This window comes from Oryx dammah, unplaced genomic scaffold (genome assembly GCF_014754425.2).
Source record: "Oryx dammah isolate SB20612 unplaced genomic scaffold, SCBI_Odam_1.1 HiC_scaffold_25, whole genome shotgun sequence".
In the NCBI taxonomy this organism is placed as follows: Eukaryota; Metazoa; Chordata; class Mammalia; order Artiodactyla; family Bovidae; genus Oryx; species Oryx dammah.
Window position 1 is genome coordinate 43,504,190 of NW_024070209.1, and position 27,198 is coordinate 43,531,387.

The window sequence follows — 27,198 nt, forward strand, 5'->3', positions numbered from 1 at the left end:
ACTTATGAACTGGTATCTATATACTTAGCTCACTTTCTAAGAAGATTTGGGACTACACATGACTTCTTTTTAAAGTATTCCATTATAAGAAAGTGTAATTCATCCAAACCATGGAAAACAGTCTAAGTGGAGGCATCGAGACTCTGCAGGCTTAGGTCCACATCTCAGCTCTGCTGCAGTGCGACTGTCCTTTGTCTCTGCTGTTTCACGTGTGACTCCAAGAATTGGATGAGACAGTACCTGTAGTCCTATGACCACTATGATCCAACAGTTCACACCACTTTCAGAGAACCAGCACTCTCAGGGTGTTTTCAGTATGTGTATTTCAGGTGTTTAATTTCAGAAAATTTCTGTCCTTTTCTATCCTTAGCTGTCACCCCACCTGTCCTCCTTGGCCCTCCAGCTGGAAATGATCTCATCTTCTTGAGAAATAAAATCCTGCCACCAAATCATTGAACAAAGAATGTCACAGAGATTGCATTGAAGACTGCAGTCCCACTAAATGGGACTGAGGTTTTAAAATAAATTATTGCGACTTCCCTGGTAGTTTAGTGGCTAAGACACTAAAGGCAAGGCAAAGACCAAGGCAAGGACCAGGGTTCGATACTTGGTCAGAAAACAAGATCCCATATGCTGCAACTAAAGATCCCACAGACCTCAATTTTGATGAAATGCTTGAGCTAGAAAAAGGTATAAAACAAGCAGACAAAGTTTGCTGTACAGCAGAGATTGGCACAATATTGTAAATCAGGGGGACGTCCCTGGTGGTCCAGTGGCTGGGACTCTGGGCTTCCAATGCAGGGGGCATTGGTTCGATCCCTGGTCAGGGAATTAAGATCTCATATGCCTCTCAGTGCAGCCAAAACATTTCCTAATCCCACATACAAAAATAAACTCAAAATGGATTAAAGATCTAAATGTAAGGCCAGAAAAACCCTTAGAAGAAAACACAGGCAGAACACTCTCTGACACAAATCGCAGCACGATCCTTTTTGACCCAACTCCTAGAGTAACAAAAATAAACAAATGGGACCTAATTAAATTTAAATTTAAAAGCTTTTACACAGCAAAGGAGACCATAAATGAAACGAAAAGACAACCCTCAGAATGGGAGAAAATATTTGCAAATGAAGCAACTGACAAAGAATTAGGTTCCAAAATATATAAGCTGCTCAAGCAGCTCAATATTAAAAAAAAAAAAAAAATCAAAAAGTGGGCAGAAGACCCAAACAGACATTCCTCCAAAGAAGACATACATATGGCCAACAAACACGTGAAAAGAGGCTCAACAAAGCTCATTATTAGAGATGTGCCAATTAAAACCACAGTGAGGCATCACCTCACAACAGTCAGAATGGCCGTCATCAAAAAAATCTACAAACAATAAATGCCAGAGAGGGTGTGGAAAAGGGTAATCCTCCTACACTGTTGGCGGGAATGTACACTGATATAGCCACTACAGAGAGCAGTGTGGACGTTCCTTGAGAAGCTAAAAACAGAACTATCATATGACCTTGCATATGACCTTGGACTGCAAGGAGATCAAACCAGTCAATCCTAAAGCAAATAAATCCTGAATATTCATTGGGAGGACTGGTGCTGAAGCTGAAACTCCAATACCTTGGCCACCTGATGAGAAGAACTGACTTATTGGCAAAGACCCTGATGCTGGGAAAGATTGAAGGCAGAAGAAGGGGACAACAGAGGATGGATGAGATGGTTGGATGGCATCACTGACTTGGTGGACATGAGTTTGAACAAGTTCTGGGAGTTGGTGATGGACAGGGAAACCTGGTGTGCTGCGGTCCACGGGGTCACAAAGAGTCAGACACGACTAAACAACTGAACTGAACCGATAAGCTTACAATTCTACTCCTTGGCACATATCCTAAGAAAATCATAATCTAAAAAGACACACGTACCCCAGTGGTTATTGCAGCACTTTTTACAATAGCTAGGACATGGAGCAACCTAAACGTCCATCAACAGATAAATAGATAGAGATGTGGTACATATATACAATGGAATATTACTCAGCTATAAAAGGAATGAAATCAGGTCATTTGCAGTCATGTGGGTGGACCTAGAGTCTGTCATACAGAGTGAAGTAAGAAAGAGAAAAAGAAATATCATATATTAATGCATATATGTGGAAATCTAGAAAATGGTACAGGGAACCTATTTGCAAGGCAGGGATAGAGACAGTGACATAGAGGAAGGACATGTGGACGCAGTGGGGGAAGGGTAGGGTGGGGCGAACTGGGAGAGTAGCACTGACATTCATACAATACCACGTGTAACACAGCCACTGGGAAGCTGCTGTACAGGTATAGCACAGGGGCTCAGCCTGGTGCTCTGTGATGACCTGGGGAGGGCGGGGGGAGCGCAGTCCACGAGGGAGGGGATACATGCACACATATAGCTGATTCACTTTGCTGTTTAGCAGGAACTAACAACATTGTGAAGCAATTATACTCCGATAAGAAAAATAATAAATAAAACTATCTAAAAGTTGTAAATCAACTATACTTCAATTTTTTAAAAAAAGAGAAAAAAAGAAAATACATTCCATGTAATTAAATAACAAAATAATTAGCACATACAAAATAAAAGCAGACAGCTCTGGGGGAAAGAAGACGAGTTTAACAGAAAGTATGAGAATACGATTGCATACATAAGTGAAGGAGGCTTACACGTGTAAACTGATTGGCCCAATGGGGAAGACAGGAAATACCCATTTTTAATGGTTAGTGGTCAGTTGCCAGTGACAGAAACCAGGAGAAGGGGACCCTCGGCTGTTCCCAGGCCTCATGAGTATTAGGAGGCAGCTGCAGGCCAGGCTTTGAGGAAAGTCCCAGAAACCACTAACAAAGGATCCTGGAGCCACCCAATCTATCCACTGGGAAGGCAGGCCACACATCACAGAGATGCCAGGCAAGCCCCCACAGGCCCAGGACCCATGAGGTCCCAAACAAAACTGCTCGTCAATGTCAATGGAGGAAAGAGAAATTCTGAGAGTCACACAACCACACAGCAAGGAGAATAAACGCAGACCTCATAGCAACAACATGGATGAATCTTCCAAGTGCTATAGAGCAAATAGTCAGACACAAGGAGTACCTAGCGTATAATTCCCCTTAAGAAATGTACAACATTGTCAACAGGAACCTAGGCCCTTATGAGTCAGGAGCAAGTCACCCTTGTGAGGAGGGCAGGGTGGAAGGTGGTGGGAGAGTTTTCTAGGGCGGGTATTGCTCTGTGTCTCACTCTGGGTGCCCCTTAAATAGCTGGGATGAGTTTGTTTAAAAGTCTTCATTATATACAAAGAATCGTGTGCTTTCTGCATGTATTTTCTATACTTCCACACAGAAATTTGGGTTTTTAGAGTTCCTGCCTTGTGGTGGACCCAGGACCCCATTGCTACAGCCCATCCATGCCAGGATGGAGGCCTGCACTCGGATCTAACATCCTGAGGCTGAGGACCACACCGGGATCTGTTCCCCGGAAACTGCAGGGCCAGCCTGACTGTGGATGACAGAGCGGTGCAGCCTGCCCCTCACTCTGATCTCCCCAACCTGCCATCGGCAGTGTAGAAGCCAGCCTACATCAAGGTCCCAGATTGGCCGGTCTGAGAGGCATGGCTGTGAGTAGCAGAGAAGTGAGGTTCTGACAGGGTGGGAATGGAGATGTGGGACCTGCCACCGACCAGCCCACTCCCCATCGCCTGCTGGTGCTCCTGCTGGGGGGCCTCTTCCGTGCAAGGACATGTTTTATCACTTAGATCCTTATCATGAATGAGTTCAGTGAGTGAGAAGGGAAGTGCCGTGATACAGAAGACCGAAGAACACTTGTCTTTCTTGTTCTTTTCTCCCTTGGACAACATTCCAAACATGCAGAGAAGTATAGTAAATGTCCAGTCATCACTCAGCTTTATCATATTTTAAATCTTGCTGTGTTTGACTTTGAAAATAAACTTAAGGTTGCCAGAGGGAAGGGATAGTTAGGGAGTGTGGGAAGGTCAGGTACACTCAGCTATATTAAAAATAGATAACCAACAAGGACCTACTGTACAGCACAGGGAATTCTGCTCAGTGTTATGTGCCAGCCTGGATGGGGAGATAGGAGTTTGGGGGAGAATGGAGACATCTATATGTACGGCTGAGTCCTTTGGCTGTTCACCTGAAACTATCACAACATTGTGAACTGGCTATACTTTAATACAAAATAAAAAGTTTAAAGTTTGAAAAAAACATCTTGCTGTGTTTGATTCAGATTTTTTTAAAGAAACAAAACTCCACAGACACAGTTAAGTTTGCCCACTTCATTTTCCTTTTCCCTACCAGTAATGCAAGGAGATCCAACCAGTCCATCCTAAAGGAGATCAGTCCTGAGTGTTCATTGGAAGAACTGGTGTTGAAGCTGTAACTCCAACACTTTGGCCACCTGCTGTGAAGAGCTGACTCATTTGAAAAGCCCCTGATGCTGGGAAAGATTGAGGGCAGGAGGAGAAGGGGGCGACAGAGGATGAGATGGCTGGATGGCATCACCGACTCAATGGGCATGGGTTTGGGTGGACTCCAGGAGTTGGTGATGGACAGGGAGGACTGGCGTGCTGTGGTTCATGGGGTCGCAAAGGGTCGGACATGACTGAGTGACTGAAATGAACTGAATGATCAGATTACGTTTGATATACATCACCCTATGCTTTTCCCCATGAACAGTATGAAAAGGCAAAATGATAGGATACTGAAAGAGGAATTCCCCAGGTCGGTAAGTGCCCAATATGCTACTGGAGATCAGTGGAGAAATAATTCCAGAAAGAATGAAGGGATGGAGCCAAAGCAATACACAGTTGTGGATGTGACTGGTGATAGAATCAAAGTCCGATGCTGTAAAGAACAATATTGCATAGGAACCAGGAATGTTAGGTCCATGAATAAAGGCAAATTGGAAGTGGTCAAACAGGAGATGGCAAGAGTGAGTGTCGACATTCTAGGAATCAGCGAACTAAAATGGACTGGGATGGGGGAATTTAACTCAGATGACCATTATATCTACTACTGCGGGCAGGAATCCCTCAGAAGAAATGGAGTAGCCATCACGGTCAACAAAAGAGTCCGAAATGCAGTACTTGGATGCAATCTCAAAAACAACAGAACGATCTCTGTTTGTCTCCAAGGCAAACCACTCAATATCACAGTAATCCAAGCCTATGCCCCGACCAGTAACGCTGAAGAAGCTGAAGTTGAATGGTTCAATGAAGACCTACAAGACCTTTTAGAACTAACATCTAAAAAAGATGTCCTTTTCATTTTAGGGGACTGGAATGCAAAAGTAGGAAGTCAAGAAACACCTGGAGTAACAGGCAAATTTGGCCTTGGAATACGAAATGAAGCAGGGCAAAGGCTAATAGAGTTTTGCCAAGAGAACACACTGGTCATAGAAAACACCCTCTTCCAACAACACAAGACAAGACTCTACACATGGACATCACCAGATGGTCAACACCAAAATCAGATTGATTATATTCTTTGCAGCCAAAGATGGAGAAGCTCTATACAGTCAGCAAAAACAAGACTGGGAGCTGACTGTGGCTCAGATCATGAACTCCTTATTGCCAAATTCAGGCTTAAATTGAAGAAAGTAGGGAAAACCACTAGACCATTCAGGTATGATCTAAATCAAATCCCTTATGATTATACAGTGGAAGTGAGAAATAGATTTTAGGGACTAGATCTATAGACAGAGTGGCTGATGAACTATGGAATGAGGTTTGTGACATTGTACAGGAGACAGGAATCAAGACCATCCCCATGGAAAAGAATGCAAAAGCGCAAAATGGCTGTCTGGGGAGGCCTTACAACTACCTGTGAAAAAAAGAGAAACAAAAAGCAAAGGAGAAAAGGAAAGATATAAGCATCTGAATGCAGAGTTCCAAAGAATAGCAAGGAGAGATAAGAAAGCCTTCCTTAATGATCAATGCAAAGAAATAGAGGAAAACAACAGAATGGGAAAGACTAGAGATCTCTTCAAGAAAATCAGAGATACCAAGGGAACATTTCATGCAAAGATGGGCTCGATAAAGGACAGAAAGGGTATGGACCTAACAGAAGCAGAAGATATTAAGAGGTGGCAAGAATACACAGAAGAACTGTACAAAAAAAATCTTCACAACCCAGATAACCACGATGGTGTGATCACTCACCTAGAGCCAGACATCCTGGAATGTGAAGTCAAGTGGGCCTTAGAAAGCATCACTACAAACAAAGCTAGTGGAGATGATGGAATTCCAGTTGAGCTAGTTCAAATCCTAAAAGATGATGCTGTCAAAGTGCTGCACTCAATATGCCAGCAAATTTGGAAAACTCAGCAGTGGCCACAGGACAGGAAAAGGTCAGTTTTCATTCCAATTCCTAAGAAAGGCAATGCCAAAGAATGCTCAAACTACTGCACAATTGCACTCATCTCACATGCTAGTAAAGTAATGCTCAAAATTCTCCAAGCCAGGCTTCAACAATATGTGAAGCGTGAACTTCCTGATGTTCAAGCTGGTTTTAGAAAAGGCAGAGGAAGCAGAGATCCAATTCCCAACATCCACTGGATCATTGAAAAAGCAAGAGAGTTCCAGAAAAACATCGATTTCTGCTTTATTGACTATTCTAAAGCCTTTGACTGTGCAGATCACAACAAACTGTGGAAAATTCTGAAACAGATGGGAATACCACACCACCTGACCTACCTCTTGAGAAACCTATATGCAGGTCAGGAAGCAACAGTTGGACCTGGACATGGAAAAACAGACTGGTTCCAAATAGGGAAAGGAGTATGTCAAGACTGTATATTGTCACCCTGTTTATTTAACTTATATGCAGAGTACATCATGAGAAACGCTGGGCTGGGAGAAACACAAACTGGAATCAAGATTGCTGGGAGAAATATCAATAACCTCAGATATGCAGATGACACCACCCTTTTGGCGGAAAGTGAAGAGGAACTAAAAAGCCTCTTGATGAAAGTGAAAGAGGAGAGTGAAAAAGTTGGCTTAAAGCTCAACATTCAGAAATCGAAGATCATGGCACCTGGTCCCATCACTTCATGGGAAATAGATGTGGAAACACTGGAAACAGTGTCAGACTTTATTTTTGGGGGCTCCAAAATCACTGCAGATGGTGACTGCAGCCATGAAATTAAAAGAAACTTACTCCTTGGAAGGAAAGTTATGACCAACCTAGATAGCATATTCAAAAGCTGAGACATTACTTTGCCAACAAAGGTCTGTCTAGTCAAGGCTATGGTTTTTCCAGTGGTCATGTATGGATGTGAGAGTTGGACTGTGAAGAAAGCTGAGTGCTGAAGAATTGATGCTTTTGAACTATGGTGTTGGAGAAGACTCTTGAGAGTCCCTTGGACTGCAAGGAGGCCAACCAGTCCATCCTAAAGGAGATCAGTCCTGGTTGTTCATTGGAAGGACTGATGCTGAAGCTGGAACTCCAATACTTTGGCCACCTCATGCAAAGAGTTGACTCATTGGAAAAAAGACCTTGATGCTGGGAGGGATTGGGGGCAGGAGGAGAAGGGGACGACAGAGGATGAGATGGCTGGATGACATCACCGACTCAATGGACATGGGTTTGTGTAAACTCCAGGAGTTGGTGATGGACAGGGAGGTCTGGCATGACTGAGCGACTGAACTGATGCTTTTTCCTAATTCTAGAAGAGGACAACAGCCTGGTTTGGTGAGAAAAGAGGGAAAAGGAACTCCTGCCTAATTTTACTTGCTATATATTTAGTACTTTACTTAATATTTTAAACCATCCTAGTGACTGATCATTTGAATCTCAAAACCACTAAATGCTGCTATATGTCCACCTGAAACAATTACAATATCATTAATCAGCTATACTCCAATACATAATAAAAAGATAATAAAATAAAACCATTAAGTGTGATGGGTTGTACATATGGGATTTATCACCTCCAATTTATGGATGAACTACTGAAACTCAAAAATACATAGCTGCATAAGTCTGAATGGCAAGTAGATGGTAGAGCAATCTTTTAGCTGTAAAGAAATAGTAGTCACTTTAAAGGAGAAAAGAATGTGTTTTGCATGAGTCAATTATATCTAAGTATTTTAAAATACTAAAAGCAATACTAATTTCAGGTGAGATCTACATGAATAGATGAAAACTCTGAATTTTAAGATGTTGCATGTGCGACTAATGTCTATTTAGCAAACTCAAATTAGGCTGACAAACGTCTGTTTCAACACAGGTCCTGGAGTTAGTGAACACAGACAGTGACCTGCAGCTAGGTTTGCAGAGCATGACAAGAAGTATACATGTTACAGAAGTTTCTAATTAAAATGACCTCAAGGTTTAGGAGTTAGGAATGCTCTCTTCAACATCCCGCACTAGGGGCAGAATTAGCCTCAAATGAAAGGCACATGGTGCTGGTTTAACGGTCACCCCTCACCCCACAGCAGCATGTCCCTTAAATACTCTTCTGTTTTGTTCACCTGCTTCATTATTAGCCAAAGGCTTAATTTCAACACTGCCTACGGCTGAAGAGTCCTGGGTACAAGCAAGAGGCAGCAGGAGGTGCGGGAAGCCAGTGCGTGCAGAGGGTCACGTGGTCCAGAGTCAGTTATCCTCCCTGCACGGGTGGGGGTGGGTAGGGGGAGCCCACCTCCAGGAACACCCCTGATGGCTTGTGGTGGCTTCAGTATGCAGTGGACAAGAGGGCTGAACACATACATCATAGCCCAGAATGCTGTTAGACTAACGAAAGCAACTGATTCAGCGAGATACATCTCCTGAAGACATAAATGCATCCTGTTACCGTCCTGCTCAAGACACTCTCCAGGATCTGTGGGTGACCCCCTCGACTCCCATTCAGAGCAAGACGTCCCAACCTGCTGCCACATGCCTCTCTCTCACTAACTCTCCCTGCAGCATCCCCAGGGAAGCTTCCCACAAAACAATTGTGTATGATAGGCTGAACCATGGTGGTGTTTTCCTCTTAGCCTCAGACACCTTCCATGCTCCCACAGTCTCCTTTGAACACTTTGACCCTCCCTTCCAGAGCCGGAAGACTAATAGGGGACACCAAGCCCTACCGTGCACAGAGGGCAACCATCATATTTCTGTAGAATTAAATGAGCCCCATGACAACACAGGAGATGATGGTCTGGTCCCTCCCTGGGGCCCTGGTGAGCACCCTATTCTGTCCATACCCCACCACAGGTTCTCTGGGTCCTCCCTCCCTTGTCCTTTTCTCTCCCCACCCCTAACTTACTAAAGAAGGAATTTTTAGGAGACTGATTTTGTTTCGAAGGTCATTTTCCAGTTTTTTCCAGGAACCACAACGGATTTCTCAGGCTGGGGATCCAGCAAAGAGACTGAGAACCCCCAGGGAATTTGATTTTGGGGGCCAGTGGGATTTGATTATAGAACTTCCACAGGACTGGGGAAACAGACTCTTGGAGGGCAAAAACAAAATCTTGTGTGCACCAGGAGACAGGAGAAAGGAGCAGTGTCCCCACAAGAGACTGAGTTAGACTTGCCTGTGACTGTCAAGGAGTCTCCAGCGGAGGTGTGGAGAAGCTTCCATAAGCCTTTTATGCTTATTCATCAGAGAGTAGACAGAATGAAAACCATAATCACAGAAAACTAACCAAACTGATCACATGGACCACAGCCTTGTCTAACTCAATGAAACTATGAGCCATGCTGTGTAGGGCCACCCAAGACAGACGGGTCATGGTGGAGAGTTTTGACAAAATGTGGTCCACTGGAGAAGGGAATGGCAAAGCACTTCAGCTGATTACATGGACCACAGCCTTGTCTAACTCAATGAAACTATGAGCCATGCCACGTAGGGCCACCCAAGATGGACGGGTCATGGTAGAGAGTTTTGACAAAATGTGGCCACTGGAGAAGGGAATGGCAAACCACTTCAGTATTCTTGCCTTGAGAACCCCATGAACAGTATGAAAAGGCAAAAAGATAGGACACTGAAAGAGGAACTCCCCAGGCTGGTAGGTGTCCAATATGCTACTGCAGAAGAGTGGAGAAATAAATCCAGAAAGAATGAAGAGATGGAGCCAAAGCAAAAACAACACCCAGTTGTGGATCTGACTGGTGATGAAAGTAAAGTCCAATGCTGTAAAGAATATTGCATAGGAACCTGGAATGTTAGGTCCATGAATCAAGGCAAATTGGAAATGGTCAAACAGGAGATGGCAAGAGTAACCATCGACATTTTAGGAATCAGTGAACTAAAATGGACTGGAATGGGTGAATTTAATTCAGATGACCATTATATCTCCTACTGTGGGCAAGAATCCCTTAGAAGAAATGGAGTAGCCCTCATAGTCAACAAAAGAATCCAAAATGCAGTACTTGGGTGCAATCTAAAAGATGACAGAATGATCTCTGTTCATTTCCAAGGCAAACCATTCAGTAACACGGTAATCCAAGTCTATGCCCCAACCAGTAATGCTAAAGAAGCTGAAGTTGAATGGTTCTATGAGGACCTACAAGACCTTCTAGAATTAACACCAAAAAAGATGTACTTTTCATCATAGGAGACTGGAATGCAAAAGTAGGAAGTAAAGAGATAACCTGGAGTAACAGGCAAGTTTGGTCTTGAGGTACAAAATGAAGCAGGGCAAAGGCTAACACAGTTTTGCCAAAAGAACACAATGGTCATAGCAAACATCCTCTTCCAACAACACAAGAGATGACTCTACACATGGACATCACCAGATGATCAGTACTGACATGAGATGATTGATTATATTGATTGATTGAGAAGCTCTATACCATCAGCAAAAACAAGACCGGGAGCTGACTGTGGCTCAGATCGTGAACTCCTTTATGCAAAATTCAGACTTAAATCGAAGAAAGTAGGGAAAACCACTAGACCATTCAGGTATGATCTAAATCAAATCCCTTACCATTATACAGTGGAAGTGAGAAATCGATTCAAAGGATTAGATCTGACAGACAGAGTGCCTGAAGAACTATGGACAGAGGTTCTTGACATTGTACAGGAAGCAGTGATCAAGACCATCCCCAAGAAAAATGCAAAAAGGCAAAATAGTTGTCTGAGGAGGCCTTACAAATAGCTGAGGGAAGAAGAGAAGCTAAAGGCAAAGGAGAAAAGGAAAAATACCCATCTGAATGCAGAGTTCCAAAGAATAGCAAGGAGAGATAAGAAAGCCTTCCTCAATGATCAATGCAAAGAAATAGAGGAAAACAACAGAATGGGAAAGACTAGAGATCTCTTCAAGAAAATCAGAGATACCAAGGGAACATTTCATGCAAAGATGGGCTCAATAAAGGAGAGAAATGGTATGGACCTAACAGAAGCAGAAGATATTAAGAAGAGTTGGCAAGAATAACAGGAGAATGATACAAAAAAGATCTTCATGACCCAGATAACCACGATGGTGTGATCACTCACCTAGAGCCAGACATCCTGGAATGTGAAGTCAAGTGGGCCTTAGAAAGCATCACTACAAACAAAGCTAGTGGAGATGATGGAATTCCAGTTGAGCTATTTCAAATCCTAAAAGATGATGCTGTGAAAGTGCTGCACTCAATATGTCAGCAAATTTTGAAAACTCAGCAGCGGCTACAGGACAGGAAAAGGTCAGTTTTCATTCCAATTCCTAAGAAAGGCAATGCCAAAGAATGCTCAAACTACTGCACAATTGCACTCATCTCACATGCTAGTAAAGTAATGCTCAAAATTCTCCAAGCTACGCTTCAACAATATGTGAACCGTGAACTTACAGATGTTCAAGCTGGTTTTAGAAAAGGCAGAGGAAGCAGAGATCCAATTGCCAACATCCGCTGGATCATCGAAAAAGCAAGAGTTCCAGAAAAGCATCTATTTCTGCTTTATTGACTACAACAAAGCCTTTGACTGTGTAGATCACAATGAACTGTGGAAAATTCTGAAAGAGATAGGAATACCAGGCCACCTGACTTGCCTCCTGAGAAATCTGTATGCAGGTCAAGAAGCAAATTAGAACCGAACATGAAACAACAGATTGGTTCCAAATTGGGAAAGGAATACGTCAAGGCTGTATATTGTCACCCGGATTATTTAACTTCAATGCAGAGTACATCATGAGAAATGCCGGGCTGGATGAAGCACAAACTGGAATCAAGCTTGCCAGGAGAAATTTCAATAACCTCAGATATGCAGATGACACCACCCTTATGGCAGAAAGCAAAGAACTAAAGAGCCTGTTGATGAAAGTGAAAGAGGAGAATGAAAAAGCTAACTAAAAACTCAACATTCAAAAAACTAAGATCTTGGCATCCAGTCCCATCACTTCATGGCAAATAGATGGGGAATCAATGGGAACAGTGAAAGACTATTTTGGGGGGCTCCAAACTCACTGCAGATGGTGACTGCAGTCTTGAAATTACAAGATGCTTGCTCCTTGGAAGAAAAGCTATGAAGAAAAGACAGAATATTAAAAAGCAGAGACATTGCTGACAAAGGTCTGTATAGCCAAAGCTATGATTTTTCCAGTAGTCATGTATGGATGTAAGAGCTGGACTGTAAAAAAGCTGAGCACTGAAGAATTAATGCTTTTGAACTGTGGTGTTGAAGACTCTTGAGAGTCCCTTGGACTGCAAGGAGATCCAACCAGTCATTCTAAAGGAAATCAGTCCTGAATATTCATTGGAAGGACTGATGCTGAAGCTGAATCTCCAATACTTTGGCCACCTGATGAGAAAAACTAACACATTGGAAAAGACCCTGATGCTGGGAAAGATTGAAGGCAGAAGGGGATGACAGAGGACAAGATGGTTGGATGGCATCACTGACTCAATGGACATGAGTTTGAGCAAGGTCTGGGAGTTAGTGATGGACAGGGAAGCCTGGCGTGCTGCAGTCCATGGGGTTGCAAAGTCAGACATAACTAATGGACTGAACTGAACTGAACTCCCAGGTTTTTCATAGAGGAATGCACCGTTTTCTAGTGGTCATTATGGTTTCACATGTCCCCTCTCCTGGAAGGAATCTTCCAAGGAACAGACATTGGGTAAAACCTTGGGGAAGATAATTGGGGGGGGGTGGTGGCTTTTTGGAAGCAAATCACTGCAGGCACACACGAGGCTCCTCACCTAGCAGCTCTCCTGCAGCACCGCTCAGCACAGGTCTGAGAAAAGAAGAGCTCAAGTTGTATCCTCTTCTTAGGGATCCAAAAGTTGTGTGCAAAGTAAAGATGGTGGGGGACCAGGTGTCCAGAAGAGCCCTTCGTTTCTCAGTCTTCACGTTCAGGATGAATGGGCGAGGTGAAGGCGTGTGCCTGAGAACAGATAGGTGGCCAGAAACCCACGGCTCCAAGAGCTAGGGGTGCACAAGGCCCAGGCAAGCAGCAGCAAACTGTCAGACTGGTCAGGGTTGGGGACGGAGGCAGGGATGAGGCAGCGACAGGAAAGTGACACCACCTCCAGCATAGCTCGGAGAAGAGTGCCAGGCTTGGAAGGAGCCTAGCGCTGGCGACTAGTGGCCCAAGGTGAGGATGGAGAGCAACGGGCCACGGTCAGGAGGCTGCCGAAACCCTGGAGGCCGGCATGCACAGGGGCTCGCAGGCTGGAAGCCCAACACCAGCTTTCCCTTGCTTCTTCAGTATCTGCATTAGGTACAACCCAGTAAAACGTGGATAAATCATTTTAAGTCAAGGAGAGAGGCCAGCCTGAATTAAGGAAAAGTCAAATACCCAAAAGTATAGAAGGAAGCGTTAGCTGGAGTTCTGATGGGGATGCAAATGGAGGAGAAACTAGTAGTTTTTACTTTTCACCCTATCTGCTTCAAGCTACCCATGAGCATACATTTTTTTTTAATAGACAAATAGTAAATAAAACTAGGCATTTTTGTTCATTTGAAGTTCATGCATAATTAATTGGGTATCAAAATTGTAGCAAGTGACTCATTTCTTTAAAAGAAATTGCGAGCAATGGAGCAAATATCCCTTGAGGTTCTGTTCTTAACTCACCCATCACCCTTTGTAGTGGAGCAAAGGTAAGCTTCTGCATATTCTGAAATGAGATTCCAAAATTCAGGATTCAGTTCAGTTCAGTCGCTCAGTCGTGTCCGACTCTTTGCAACCCCATGAATCACAGCGCGCCAGGCCTTCCTGTCCATCACCAACTCCCGGAGTTCACTCAAACTCATGTCCATCGAGTCAGTGATGCCATCCAGCCATCTCATCCTCTGTCGTCCCCTTCTCCTCCTGCCCCCAATCCCTCCCAGCATCAGGGTCTTTTCCAATGAGTCAACTCTTCACATGAGGTGGCCAAAGTACTGGAGTTTCAGCTTTAGCATCAGTCGTGAGTTATAATTTTACTGTAAGGAAAGTGAATGCTGAGCTGCTGGTTTTCCTCTAGGTCCACCTGGAATCCCAGGACTATGAAGGACGGTAACCTTCCAGTAAAGCTCAAGTGCTCAGAAAACTGGGTTGAGGTTTTGGCCAGAGGAGAAATATGACCACACCCTACCCAATGGAGCAACCCCACCATCTGAGCTAAGGAGATGCCTTTTCCAGCCCAGATGAATTCCATCCTAGGTGAGATGAAGAAAACCAAACACCTAAAAGTCCATTTCTATTCTTATTCCTGCACAGAAACAGTATTAGGTGTACAAGTCAAGTCTGTCTCACCCACTAGTGCTTATTGGTGATCTGTTGGGTTTCTTCCTCCACAGGGACTGTACATACTCTGCACCACTGGGTGGTAGCCCTGCCTTTGTGCTCCCAGAGAAGTGGCACAGCTAGTGGTTGCTGCGCAGCCTGGGGGCCCAGCTGCTGGAGTTCAAGGCCAGGTTCTGCTGCCAACTCGCTTCGTGAACTTGGGCAAGTAGCCAGTTTCTGTCACTGATTGCTCATCAACAAACCAGATGCCAGAGTTGAGTCGGGGAGGGAGGTGGGAGAATTAAACAGCTTATTTTTATAACGTGCTTAAAACCTTGCCTGGTTTACACAGTCATCCCCCTAGCAGCTGCTGCTGCTGCTGCTAAGTCACTTCAGTCGTGTCCGACTCTGTGCGACCTCATAGACGGTAGCCCACCAGACTCCCCATCCCTGGGATTCTCCAGGCAAGAACACTGGAGTGGGTTGCCATTTCCTTCTTCAATGCATGAAAGTGAAAAGTGAAAGTGAAGTCTCTCAGTCGTATCTCACTCTTTGCGACCCCATGGACTGCAGCCTACCAGGCTCCTCCAACCATGGAATTTTCCAGGCAAGAGTCCTAGAGTGGGGTGCCATTGCCTTCTCCACCTCCTAGAAGAAGGAATGGCTTTTACGCAAAGAACACCCTCAGCCAGGAGTCATTCCCCTCTGTGCAAGTTGAGCTGCCAACTGTAACCAAGTAACTGCCTTGTGAACGTAAGCTCATCACAGACTGAATGTTTGTGTCCCCTAGAATTCATGCTGAAAGCCAAACCCCAAGGCGATACTGTGAGGAGGCAGGATCTTTTGGAGGGCTTCATCTCATGATGGGATTAGTGCCCCTGCCAGAGACCCTGTACCAGAGGGACAGGGGGAGCACACGGCCGCCAGTAACCAGGAAGCAGGCCCTCACTGGACACCAAGATGCCGAGGTCTTGATTTTGCACTGCCAGCCTCCATAACCGTGAGAAACGAGCTTCTGTTGTTTAAAAGCCACCTAATCTATGGGATGCTCTTTCATCAGCCCAAACAGACCAAGACAAACATGATCACATTCATCAATGTTGGAGGGACTTCCCTGGTGGTCCAGTGGTTGGGAATTCACTTTCCAAGGTAGAGGACACAGGTTTGATCCCTGGTCAGAAAACAAAGATTCCACATGCCTTGGGGCAACAAAGCCCACACACCACAACTAGAGACCCTGAGCACTGCAAACTAAGACCCAATGCAGCCAAAAATAAGTAAATGTTAAAAAAAAACAAAAACACTAGAAATTTCTGGACAAATCTCAAGGATTCTGTTATATTTCTAGAATATTTAGCTCAACATTTCTTAGCGACCCAGAATATTCTAACAGGCACTTCCAGTTTCTTTGATAGAACAGCATATAACATTTGTTTTAAAAAACACAAAACATATATTTAACTTCATTCTAACCCAGCCAAATGTGGGCTGAAGCTTTGGTTAGTGAGTGGTCTGGAGCAATGTTTCTTACAGCATCAATCACAGGGGTGCTTTAAAATGATGTTTCACCTTTTCTGGTCCTCATGTAGCCCCTGACCAGTTATTTTCAAAGGCTGAGTGTTCTACTTCATGGGACAGATTCAGTTCAGCTCAGTGGCTCAGTCGTGTCTGACTCTTTGCTTAAAATGATTATTAAAAAGCTCTCTAAGTTGAACTAAACTTCATCTCCCTGTTCTCTTGCTTTTGTGGCTTCGCAGGACAAGTAGTCATTTGTATGCATGATAATACTTAAGACTATTTAAAGCCATTTAAAGCAGATTCTCCTAGGGATTATGTACTTGAATAAACTTGTAAGTAAAACTTCTTATAATCAAATTTACTGTTGAAAATCTCTTAAATTGCTTACCAAGTAAAATCCTAATAAAGCCGATTCCACCTCTAGGATTGAAATAGGTTGTTCTTTGGGCCGGGCTACAGATGGAGTGGTTGGCTGGCAGTGGAGTCACGTTGTAGGAAAAATTCTTACCTTTATTCAATTGGAATGAAAGCAAATTACTGAAATTATCCATGTAATGCAACATTATGAAAAATTTCCTTAGCATTTCCATTAAAACAAAACACATACGGTGTACCTTCAACATGTCAGGCCTCGCGCCAGTGGGGGCACTTGTCACACATTCCCCAATAAATATGGTAAAGGGGTTAGTTGCTCAGTCGTGTCCGACTCTTTGCGATCCCATGGACATAGTTCACCAGGTTCCTCTGTCCATGGAATTTTCCAGGCAAGTATACTGGAATGAGTTGCCATTTCCTCCTCCAGGAGAGCTTCCCGACCCAGAGATCAAACCCAGGTCTCCTGCACTGCAGGCAGATTTTTTATCCTCTGAGCCACCGTGGGAAGCATAAATATGGAAAAGTGGACACTTTATTAGAAACTGAATGGGGAAGCCCCTTCCTGGGACAAAACTGACATTTAAAGAGAAGATTAAGGAGAAAAAAGTTTGGTTACATGAAAACAATATTCTTCACAGGAAAAAAATCTGATAATGATGCAAACAACTGCTGCCATATCTTGAAAAACAGGATCACAAAGGGTCACTTTCTAGCCCTCAAATTGTAACTATGTGACTCATCACTGAAGGAACAATGGTTTGCAGCAAATTCCCAGAGTACTTTCAGGATTAATTTAAAAGAAACTAAATATTAATTAAACTAAATACCATGTATTTAGCGAAATAAAAAATATCTTTCACTAGGAAAAATTACAGATCTGTTCAGAGGAACTCATCAATGAGCCCTTTTAAGATACACACTTCTAAGGAAAGAAGTTATTCTAGAAACAGAAACCTTGTTTTATACGTTGTCACAAAACATCAGCAACAACACTAAGTCCCAGCAGCAAACGGTAGCAGGGTCTTCCCACAGGGAGCTATGAGCAAGTTGACAGCAAGGATTCACGAAACTTTGTATCTGCTGAACTTCCTCAAAACAAAGATCAAGGGCAACCTTGATGAGGAAATTAATTAATTAATGTTCAATGCTTGATGGATATTGAAAAGAATGGAAAAAGGCATTCCCTTCTTTCTTAAGCTTCCGTCTGGGTATGAAGGGTTTATGGTAGCTCGTTTGTGCAAGAGTCATAGTTTTTTTTTTTTTAATTAATTTTTGAGTATAATTGATTTACAATGTTGTGTTAGTTTCAAGTGTACCCCAAAGTGATTCAGTTGTACATACACATGTATCCCATATTTTAGATTCTTTCCCCATATGGGCCACTGCAGAGCATTGAGTAGAGTTCCCTGTGCTATAGAATAGGTTCTTATTATGTTTTATATATAGTAGTGTGTTTATGTCAATCCCAATCTCCCAATTTATTCTTCCCCTTTTCTCCTTTGGTAACCATAAATTTGTTTTCTACATCTGTACCACTTTTAAGATTCCACATACAAGTGACAGCATATATTTCTCTTTCTCTGAATTACTTCATTCAGTATGATAATCTCCAGGTCCAACCATGTTGCTGCAAATGGCATTATTTCACCCCTTCAATGGCTGAATAATATCCCATTGCATATATATACCATATCTTCTTTATCCATTCCTCTGCCGACGGACATTTATGTTACTTCCATGTCCTGGCTATTGTAAACAGTGCTGCTATGAACACTGGAGTGCATTATCCTTTCAAACCATGTTCTTCTCTGGATATGTGCCCAGAGGTGGGATTATAGGATCATATGGTAGCTCTATTTTTAAGTTTTTTATGGAACCTCCATCCTGGCTGTAAGTTACACTGCCACCAGCAGTGTAGGAGGGCTTCCTTTTCTCCACACGCTTTCCAGTATTTGCTTGTGGAGTTTTTGATGATGGCCATTCTGACTGGTGTGAGGTGACACCTCATTGTGGTTTTGATTTACATTTCTCTAATAATTAGTGACAGTGAGCATCTTTTCATATGCTTTTTGGCCATCTGTATGTCTTCTTTGGAGAAATGCCTCTTTAGATCTTCCATCCATTTTTTATTGTTTTATATATATATGTGTGTGTATATATATGTATATATATATATATATATATATATATTGAGCTGCATGAGCCATATGTTATGTTTTAGAAACTAATCTCTGTTGGTCCCTTTGTTTGCATTTTTTAAGGTAAAGGTATGACCCTCTCCTCTAGCTGAATCCTCCACCACTCATGCCCAACCAGAGCACTCTGGCCAAAACTTAGCAATTCAAAGTGCAGAAAAGATAATGCTGTGGAACAGCACTGAGTCTTGAGGTCCTCTTGCCATTGCTTTGTGCTGAACAGCACCAACTTGCATCCCCTCACCTGTAATTAGGGATATACGGGCAGTGACTTAAGGGACAGAAAAAGGACAGATGGAAGCTTAAACAAGCCCTGTATGAAATGTAAAACCCCATAAAATTATAAAAGATAAAAGACTACAGTGATTTAGACAATTCAGAGGGAAAATCTAGTGTGAATCTTTTATTCTGACAAAACAAACTTCATAGATTTTACTTTCTGAATTCCCAAAGTTTCACTTATTTGAAAAATAAGAGACAAGGCCTTCTGGATGCCAAGATTTCAGACATGAATAAAATAGCACCATATGTTCAGGTTGTATAAGCTAGCTGCACTTTATATTCCATAACAGTAAAGGGAGCTGTGACAGACTCATTAGTCTCCACTGCACCTGGAAGAAACACATGGATATACCTGGATTTTCTAACCAGTTTCATCTCAACAACCTCTGAGTTACTGATACATATTTCCATTAATGGTAGGCATAACTCCACAAATACCAAACTATATAAATCACCTGCTTTTCATAATCTCAATTTGGAAATTAAAAAAAAAAAAAAGAGGAACAGAGTTAAGTAGCTGAAAATGCTGTACTTACTGCACACAAGTACCTCATGACAAGCAATGCTAGAAATTGTTCCCCCAGGAATGATTTTTGAAACTTTAAGTACATTTTAGCAGAGAAGTTAAAATCTTTAAAGTGAAAAGCAAGTTAGGCATTGATTCAGTTTCTAAAAATCTAGCAAATTATAGATTTTATGCAATTAGGTACTAACAACAACCCACTCCAGAACTCTTGCCTAGAAAATTCCATGGACAGAGGAGCCTGGCAGGCAACAGTCCATGGGGTTGTAACAGTCAGACATGCCTGAGTGACTAAACCAACCATACACATTTAGATATTAACACTGTTCAGGAGAACATAGAGGTGGTTCTGCAGTGTTTTTATGGCTCACTTCAGCTTCACACGTCTGTAAGCCTAAGACTTGGTGACAAATTACAACTTATCCTGTACTAGATAGGAACCTATTTTTAATTTATACAAAATTAGATTGTTTTTCACCTAGATGTATGGATAAAAGTGCTTCTCAAATGTACATAGCCCACTTCCGTAATCCTAAAACAAAACTAAAGGCACATGAATGGACAATACTTTGTTTTATATGAATACTTTTCATTAGCCTTTAAACAAATTCAACTACTATCTAGAGAGGTATGACCAATTTGTTACAAATTTCTACAATTTGGGAAATTAAAGATTTAAGAACTCTCTAAACACTGCAGTTGTGTGCAATTCATGTATCATTTCATTCACTCTGCAAGCTGTGAACTCACTCTGTCATCTCCGTAGGCTGCAAAATGCATGTTTCAGGAACTGTCTTTTTCTTCTTACAAGGAGAAGACCAAGGGAGAAGGAGTTTTTGGAATTAGATATCTCTCAAATTGCTTTGAATCCTGTTACGAGTGAGTTTAATATGTTTCTGAATTAAACTGAACAATAATTGTAAAGACATTCACCCTAGCATATTTGAATGAAATGTAATTAAGTACACTTAAGTCTTTAATTGCAATGACTGATATTTTTCACTTATATATAAAAGGATTCAATAGCCAGCAGCATTTAAATATAGCAAATGCCCCATCTATTATCTTTCCCTTTTTTATAAAGTGCTATTTTTAACTGGGTAGATTTACTAGCCAGCTTCCCAATACCTTCACTCTATGTCTCTAATAGACTCAAAGAAACATGAAAACTAAAAGGATTTAGTATTTTAAACATTTGCAAAACACTGCTACAAAGTATTGAGATTATGAATGTATTTCATTAGAAAACAAAAAGTGTACCTTATGTGAGAATCATTAAGTTGATTTAATAATTACTTCATAGAAGCATCAGCTAATATTTACATCAATTTTTGCTCATCACCTAAACCAGAAAACAGCTTCTGTAGGCAATTCAACTCTAAGCACAAAGAGGGTCACATCAAGTAGAACCAATGGTTGTATAAGCCCTGGAACAAAAACTCCTAAAAATTCAGACTTTTACAAGAGCAAAACAAGTTTGTGAGAATAAGAACCAGAGGCAATTATTTTCCTAGAAGTACCATAAGTTGTTACAAGTGTTTTCTTAAATAAAAACTTGTGTAGTTACTAAAGTGAAAGTCGCTCAGTCGAGTCTGATTCTTTGAGACCCTATGGATTATACAGTCCACAGAATTTTCCAGGCCAGAATACTGGAGTGGGGTAGCCTTTCCCTTCTCCAGGGGATCTTTCCAACCCAGGGATCAAACCCAGGTCTCTGGCATTGCAGGTGGATTCTTCTACAGTTGAGCCACAAGGGAAGCCCAAGAATACTGGAGGGGGTAACCTATCCCTTCTCCAGGGAATCTTCCCCACCCAGGAACCGAACTGGGGCTTCCTCATTGCAGGTGGATTCTTTACCAACTGAGCTATCAGGGAAGCCCTGTAGTTATTAATAATGTACCTTAATACTGAGTGCAGGGGTATTAGAGATAGTTAAGAGGAAACCACCCAACAGATTAACTCAAAAGTGAACGTTGCCCATATCTTCAGTTCAGTAGTTAAAGCTGAAACAGCTTTTGAAGAGTTGAACACAACTTACAAGTAGGGTACCAACAGAATTCCCAATTGTATTTACATTATTCCCTAATTAGTATTTGTGCATGTAAACTCTGACCTGGCCATCAGTAGTATAAAGCAAATGTAATTAGAAAAAACAGACGGCAGTGTGTAGTTTTGTTTACACTTACAAATACTACCAGTTCATTACTACTTGCATGTCTTGTTGCTCTTGGAAGAGTGCAAAGTGAAAAGTGAGAGTCGCTCATACGTGTCCGACTCTTCGGGACCCCATGGACTATACAGTCCACGGAATTCTCCAGGCCAGAATACTGGAGTGGGTAGCCTTTCCCTTCTCCAGGGGGATCTGCCCAACCCAGGGATCGAACCCTGGTCTGCACTGCAGTTGGATTCTTTACCAGCTGAGCCACAAAGCGAAGCTCTTGGAAGAGTAACCACTTTTAAAAAGATACTGTAAAGTGCAATATTCCTTACTTTGCATGGCATCCGGCAATGCTTAAATCAAAGGAACCTGCAATCATCAACTCTGCACCGGATTTAGATACAATACTAGTTCTCCAAAACAGCGACTCCACGGCAGAGAGTCTGCAGGGGGCAGGGGGCCGAGGTCAAGGTTGCACGAATCGCTTGGAAAGCTACTGCAGCCACATTGCTGGGGAGACCCCTCGGATTAAGAACGCAGCCTTCAGGGTCTTTTCTGGTCTCATTTTCTGGTCTGCACCTAGTATCCTATTCCTGACGACAAACAAATCTCAGAACTTTCTAAAAGAAATGATTTTTACCCAAATACATTGGACTTGGGTCTCAATTTGAAAGAGGACGAGTGGCCTTTAAGAGATCGGTCCTCTTCCTCGTCCTCCCCCTCCTCCAGAGGCTGCTCTGGGTCTCTGAAAGAGGGTGTGGTGTGGATGATCTGGGTTCGGAAGCGGATTTTGTTGAGTCTGGGTTTCATCCGGCCACTAGAGCTGCCTGAGGCTTTGCGATTGGGCTCCTTCGCTTTGCCCGCAGTCAACCCCTCGGCCAGGTGGTGGTGATGGTCCCCGCTGTCCTCCAGAGCGTGGGAGAGCCTGCCAGAGATGAGGTGCGAGGGCAGCACCCTCGAGAGCCTCCAGCGCCCACCCCCGCTGCCCGCCGCGCTCTCGCCTTCGTCCTCGTCCAGGGCGCCCACCAGCGTCCGGATCTCCTCGGCGGTGCTCGAGCTCAGGTACTGCGAGGCCTTCCTGCCGCTGTAATCGCGAACGTCCACATCCGCGTCGTAGGCCCCGACCAGCAGCTTCACCACCTCCACGTGCCCGTGCATGGCCGCCAGATGCAGCGCGGTGTAGCCGCCGCTCGTGCGCGCATTGATGTTCACCGGTAGCCGGTGCTGGCCCGCGAAGCGTACCAGCAGGGCCAGCAGCTCCTGCCGGCCGTGCTTGGCTGCCCAATGCAGGCAGGTAAAGCCGGTGATGAAGTCGCGCTTGGCCAGCAGCCCAGGCTCACAGGCCAGCAGCCCCTCCAGGCTGTCCCAGCGGCCGTCGGCGGCCGACAGCATCCACGCGTGCTCCAGCGGATCCAGAGTCAGCGAGCCCGCGCCCTCCTCCTCGGCCGCCGCGCCGTCCGCGCCCCCGGGGCCGCGCCGCAGCTGAGGGGAGCCGCCTGCAGCTGGGTCCCGGGGCGCGGTGCGGCCCGGCCGCGGCGTGGGGGGCGCATCGCCCAGCGCTTCGGGCCGCGCACCTTCCCCCACCGGGCCACCGCGGGGTCGCCTTCCGAGCGGCGCGCTCGGGGTGCCTTCCACAGGGTCGAAGGGGTCCGCGCGGTCTCCCGCCGCGTCCTCTGGCTCCTTGGGGCGGCCGCGGACCCTGGCGCGCTGTTCGGGCGACCCGCCCAGGGCGCCCCCAACCGGCTGCTCCAGCTCGGCCTGCCGATCCTGAGCCCTGCACTCGGCGGGTCCCTCCATCTCGATAGCGTACCTGGTTGACTCCGGACCTACGCGGCGGGAGCTCCACAAGTTCCTAGCGCGCCGCAGCCGCGGGACTAACAGCCACCGCCCCCCTGCCTCGCCCGCGGACACGCCCCCGTCGGGGGGCCCACCCACTTCCGGCCTCCTCGGAGGCGGCCTTACCGCTCCCGAGGTCCCCGCCCCACTCCGCCCCACCTCTTTTGGGTCCTCGAACCGGCCGCATTCAGTGCCTTCCCTTGGACACGTCTGGCCCCACCCACTTCCGGCCCCTGCGCTGGCCGCAATGGCCACTCCCTCCAGAGGACACGCCCTGACACGCCTACTTCCGGCCCCGTACTAGCCGCAATCAGTGCTTCAGCCCCGCCCAAAGGTCTGAGGAGCCATGGCCGCTCTTCCCCGCCTCTTTTTCTAACTTAGCGATTGTGCTCCATCCTCTCCCAGGCACTGACTGGTCATCCTCTAAAATAGGGGTCCCCAACCTCTAGGATCTAGTGCCTGATGATCTTAAGTGGAACTGATATAATAATAATAGAACGTGTACAATAAATATGTGTGTATATTTGTGTGCATAAATCATTCGGAAACCATCTTCCCCCTCGCCCATCTGTGAAAATATCTTCCATGAAAGGGTCCCTCGTGCCAAAAAGGTTCGAGACCGCTGCTCTAAAACATCTGGGCACTCCTGTGACAGACCCAATTCGAGGACGTGTCTGGGAGCCCTGACTCGCAGCCCGCCCAAGGGCCCCCAGCTCAATGGAGGCTGCTGGACCCCTCCACTCTCCCTCCTGGACTCCTGCTCCCCGTGCCATCCCGCTCAGCCCCCCACATCACTGAGGCCACAGGACCCCTCCCTTCAGCTCTCTTCCCCTCCCGACCAGACCCGCCCCGCCCCCCGCGCCATCCCGCTCAGCCCCTCACGTCACTGAGGCCGGGGGACCCCTCCCCTCCGCTCCTCCCTCCTGTGCCCCCGCCCCGCCCCGCTCCATCCCGCCCTCCGCTGCTGGACGCGCGGCTCGGCCGGCCGCCGCCACCTTGCTGGCCCCTCGCCCGCCCAGTCGCCCGGACCATGGCCTCCGAGGTGGCGCGGCACCTGGTGAGTCCGCCAGCCCTACGCCCTCGGCCAGGGACCCCCGCCCTCCCGGCTGGGCCCGCGATTCCCGCCCGCTCCCTCGGGCGGCGCCTCCCGGCTTCCCGTCTCCCCAGAGTGGAGTGTGAAGCGGGCGGTTTGTGTAACGGTCCCAAACGCGCGGGAGCGGGACTGGTGGCGGGCGCCCCACTGGACTCGGCCTCCCAGGCCTCCACAAGCCTCCCACCTTACCCAGCGTGGACATCTTTTGGATTGGAGCCTTTTTTCCCCGCCTTGGAGCCCTTGTCCGTTAAAAGAACGGATGCGACTGATGTGTTCCGTTTTCTGTCCCTCCTCTACTGGTCTCATTTCAGAGTAAGCCATGGGAGGGCCACAGAGGTGTTCTCGGCCACACCAAGCTGTTCCTTGCCCTTTTCACTCATTCTCTTGTGTCCCTGGACTTTCCCCGACGCTACGCCGTGTGGAAGGACCACTTGTCTTTTGAAAAATTTAACTTCTGATACTGTTCGTACCAGACCTGAGACCAAAAAGTGAGACGTGCTGGCCTGAGCAGTCTCTAGAAGTTAAGCTGGTAGGAACCCGGGAGGGTAGGTGATGGGTCCAGAATCACACAGCCAGTTTCTCTGACGGAGCCTGGAAGAGGGTCTTTCTCCTGATTCAGCCAGGTCTCTTTCTTCTCTGTCTTGTTTTTAGAGAAATCTAGGCTTTCCTCTCTGACCTGCCTTGTTACATTTGTTGTGTTTGTGTGCACGTCTTTGTTTCCGAGTGAAGTTTAATCTTCAGAATTAAACATGGGATTTCTTGTCCGTTGCTGTGCTTATTTTGCAGTAATGTTACCTTTAATTAAACTTTTTGAGTTAACTGTAAATTCGTGTGCAATTGTGAGAAAAAACAGAATTCCCCAGTAACTTTGCACAATTTTCATTAATAGTTGTTGTTCAGTCGCTAAGTCGTGTCCAATTTTTTGTGACCCCATGGACTGCAGCGCACCAGGCTTCCCTGTCCTTCACCATCTTCTGGAGTTTGCTCAAATTCACGTCCATTGAACTTGATGCTCTCTTACCATCTCATCCTCTGCTGCCCCCTTCTTTTGCCTTCAATCTTTCCCAGCATCAGGGTCTTTTCCAATGAGTCCGCACTCTTCTTTAATAGTAAAATGTTACAAAATCATAGGAAAGGCCACTACCAGCACCTGGACAGAACTTGCCCCCAACCACAGGACCCTTCCCTTGTCCTTTTGTAGCCACACCCACTTCATTTCCACTCCACCTCCTCTTTAACCCCTAACTACTATAATCTGTTATTTCTGTAATTTTTCAAGTCTGTTATATAGTGGAATCACCTAGAATATAACCTTTTGGGATTGGATGTTTTTCCTTCAGTAGCATTCTCTGGAGATTCATTCAGGTTGTTCCAAGTATTAGTTTGCTCCTTTTTAATTGCTGAGTAATATTACATGGTATGGATGTAACACACTTTGAAGGACACCTACATTGTTTCCATTGTTGAGCTATTATAGATAAAGCTGCTATAAAACATTTCTGTATGTTAACACGTAACATAAGGAAAATGTCTTCAGTTCTCTGGAATTCACATGGCAGTTACTAGTTTCATTAAGAAACTGCTAAACTGTTTCCCAGTTTCTGCATTTTCCATTCCCACCACCAGTGTATGTGAGATTAGTTTCTCCACATCCTCACCAGCACTTGGGAGTTCCTGGTTATTTTTTAAGACGTTCTGATAGGTATGTAATTATATATTGTGGTCTTAACTTGCACTTTTCTAATGGCTAGTGATGTTAAACATCTTTTCATGTGCTTGTTTGCCATCTGTATATTTTCTTCATTGAATTTCATTTTTTATGCCCATTTTCTAACTGGATTTTCTTTTCTTACTGCTGATTTTAGAGGTTTTTAAAATATGTATTCTAGATACCATGCAAAGCAAACATATTTAGTTTTGATAAAATCCATTTTATCACCTTTTCCTCTTATGGATTGTACTTGTCAAGTCTAAGAATCCTTTGCCTAACTCAGAATACCAAAGGTTTTCTCTTATTTTTTTCCTAAGAGTCTTATATCAAATTTAAACCCATGACCCATTTTGTTAGTTTTTGTATAAGGTGTAAGACTTAGGTCAAGGGTCATTTTTGACTAATGGATGCTCCAACATACGTTGAAAAGGCTGTTATAGTCTGTTGAATTGCTTTTGCACTTTTGTCAATAACTAGTTGAGCATGTTGTGCAGATCTTTTTCTGGGGTCTCTGTTAATATGCAGTCTTGAGTCCTATAACTATATAAATAAATCTTGAAATAGAGTAGACTGATTACTCTCACTTTATTCTTAAATTTCAAAATTTTTTGGCTATTCTAGTTTATATATCTAAATTTTAGAGTAGTCTTGTCTATGTACAAATAATTTTTCTGGGGTTTTGATAGATATTACATTAAGTCTAAAATTAATTTAAAGAAAATTGTTATTTCTACCTATGTTGAATCTTCCAAATAATGAACATGGTGTTTCTGTCCATTTCTTTATATTTTCTCAGATTTCTTTCATCAGAATTATATAGTTTTCAGTACACAAGTCCTGAATTTGTT

At 44.5% G+C, this 27,198-nt stretch overlaps 2 protein-coding genes across 3 annotated transcripts in view; one reads left to right on the forward strand and one right to left on the reverse strand.

Moving 5' to 3' along the window:
- Nucleotides 1-19,122: 19,122 nt before the first annotated feature.
- On the reverse strand, nt 19,123-24,578 carry SOWAHC (sosondowah ankyrin repeat domain family member C). The gene is made up of 2 exons (XM_040225682.1): nt 24,429-24,578; nt 19,123-23,846 (listed from the first exon to the last, which is right to left on the reverse strand). The coding sequence occupies exons 1-2, from the start codon at nt 24,576-24,578 to the stop codon at nt 22,347-22,349; spliced, it is 1,650 nt and encodes a 549-aa protein (XP_040081616.1). The 3' UTR covers nt 19,123-22,346.
- Nucleotides 24,406-27,198, forward strand: part of SEPTIN10 (septin 10) — a 49,768-nt gene continuing 46,975 nt past the window's right edge. For both annotated transcript variants that reach the window (XM_040224185.1, XM_040224184.1), the window contains exon 1: nt 24,406-24,603. In XM_040224185.1, the coding sequence (XP_040080119.1) occupies nt 24,577-24,603 (27 nt within the window). In that variant the 5' untranslated portion in view covers nt 24,406-24,576. The remainder of the gene's footprint in view (nt 24,604-27,198) is intronic.

Excerpts from the sequence above, each read along its gene's own strand:
- SOWAHC (XM_040225682.1), bottom strand. The coding sequence starts at position 24,578 with ATGGTCCGGGCGACTGGGCGGGCGAGGGGCCAGCAAGGTGGCGGCGGC. Across the intron at positions 23,847-24,428 it reads GGTCCCCCGGCCTCAGTGAC|TACGGGGCCGGAAGTAGGCG; the intron begins GTGAGGGGCTGA and ends GATTGCGGCTAG.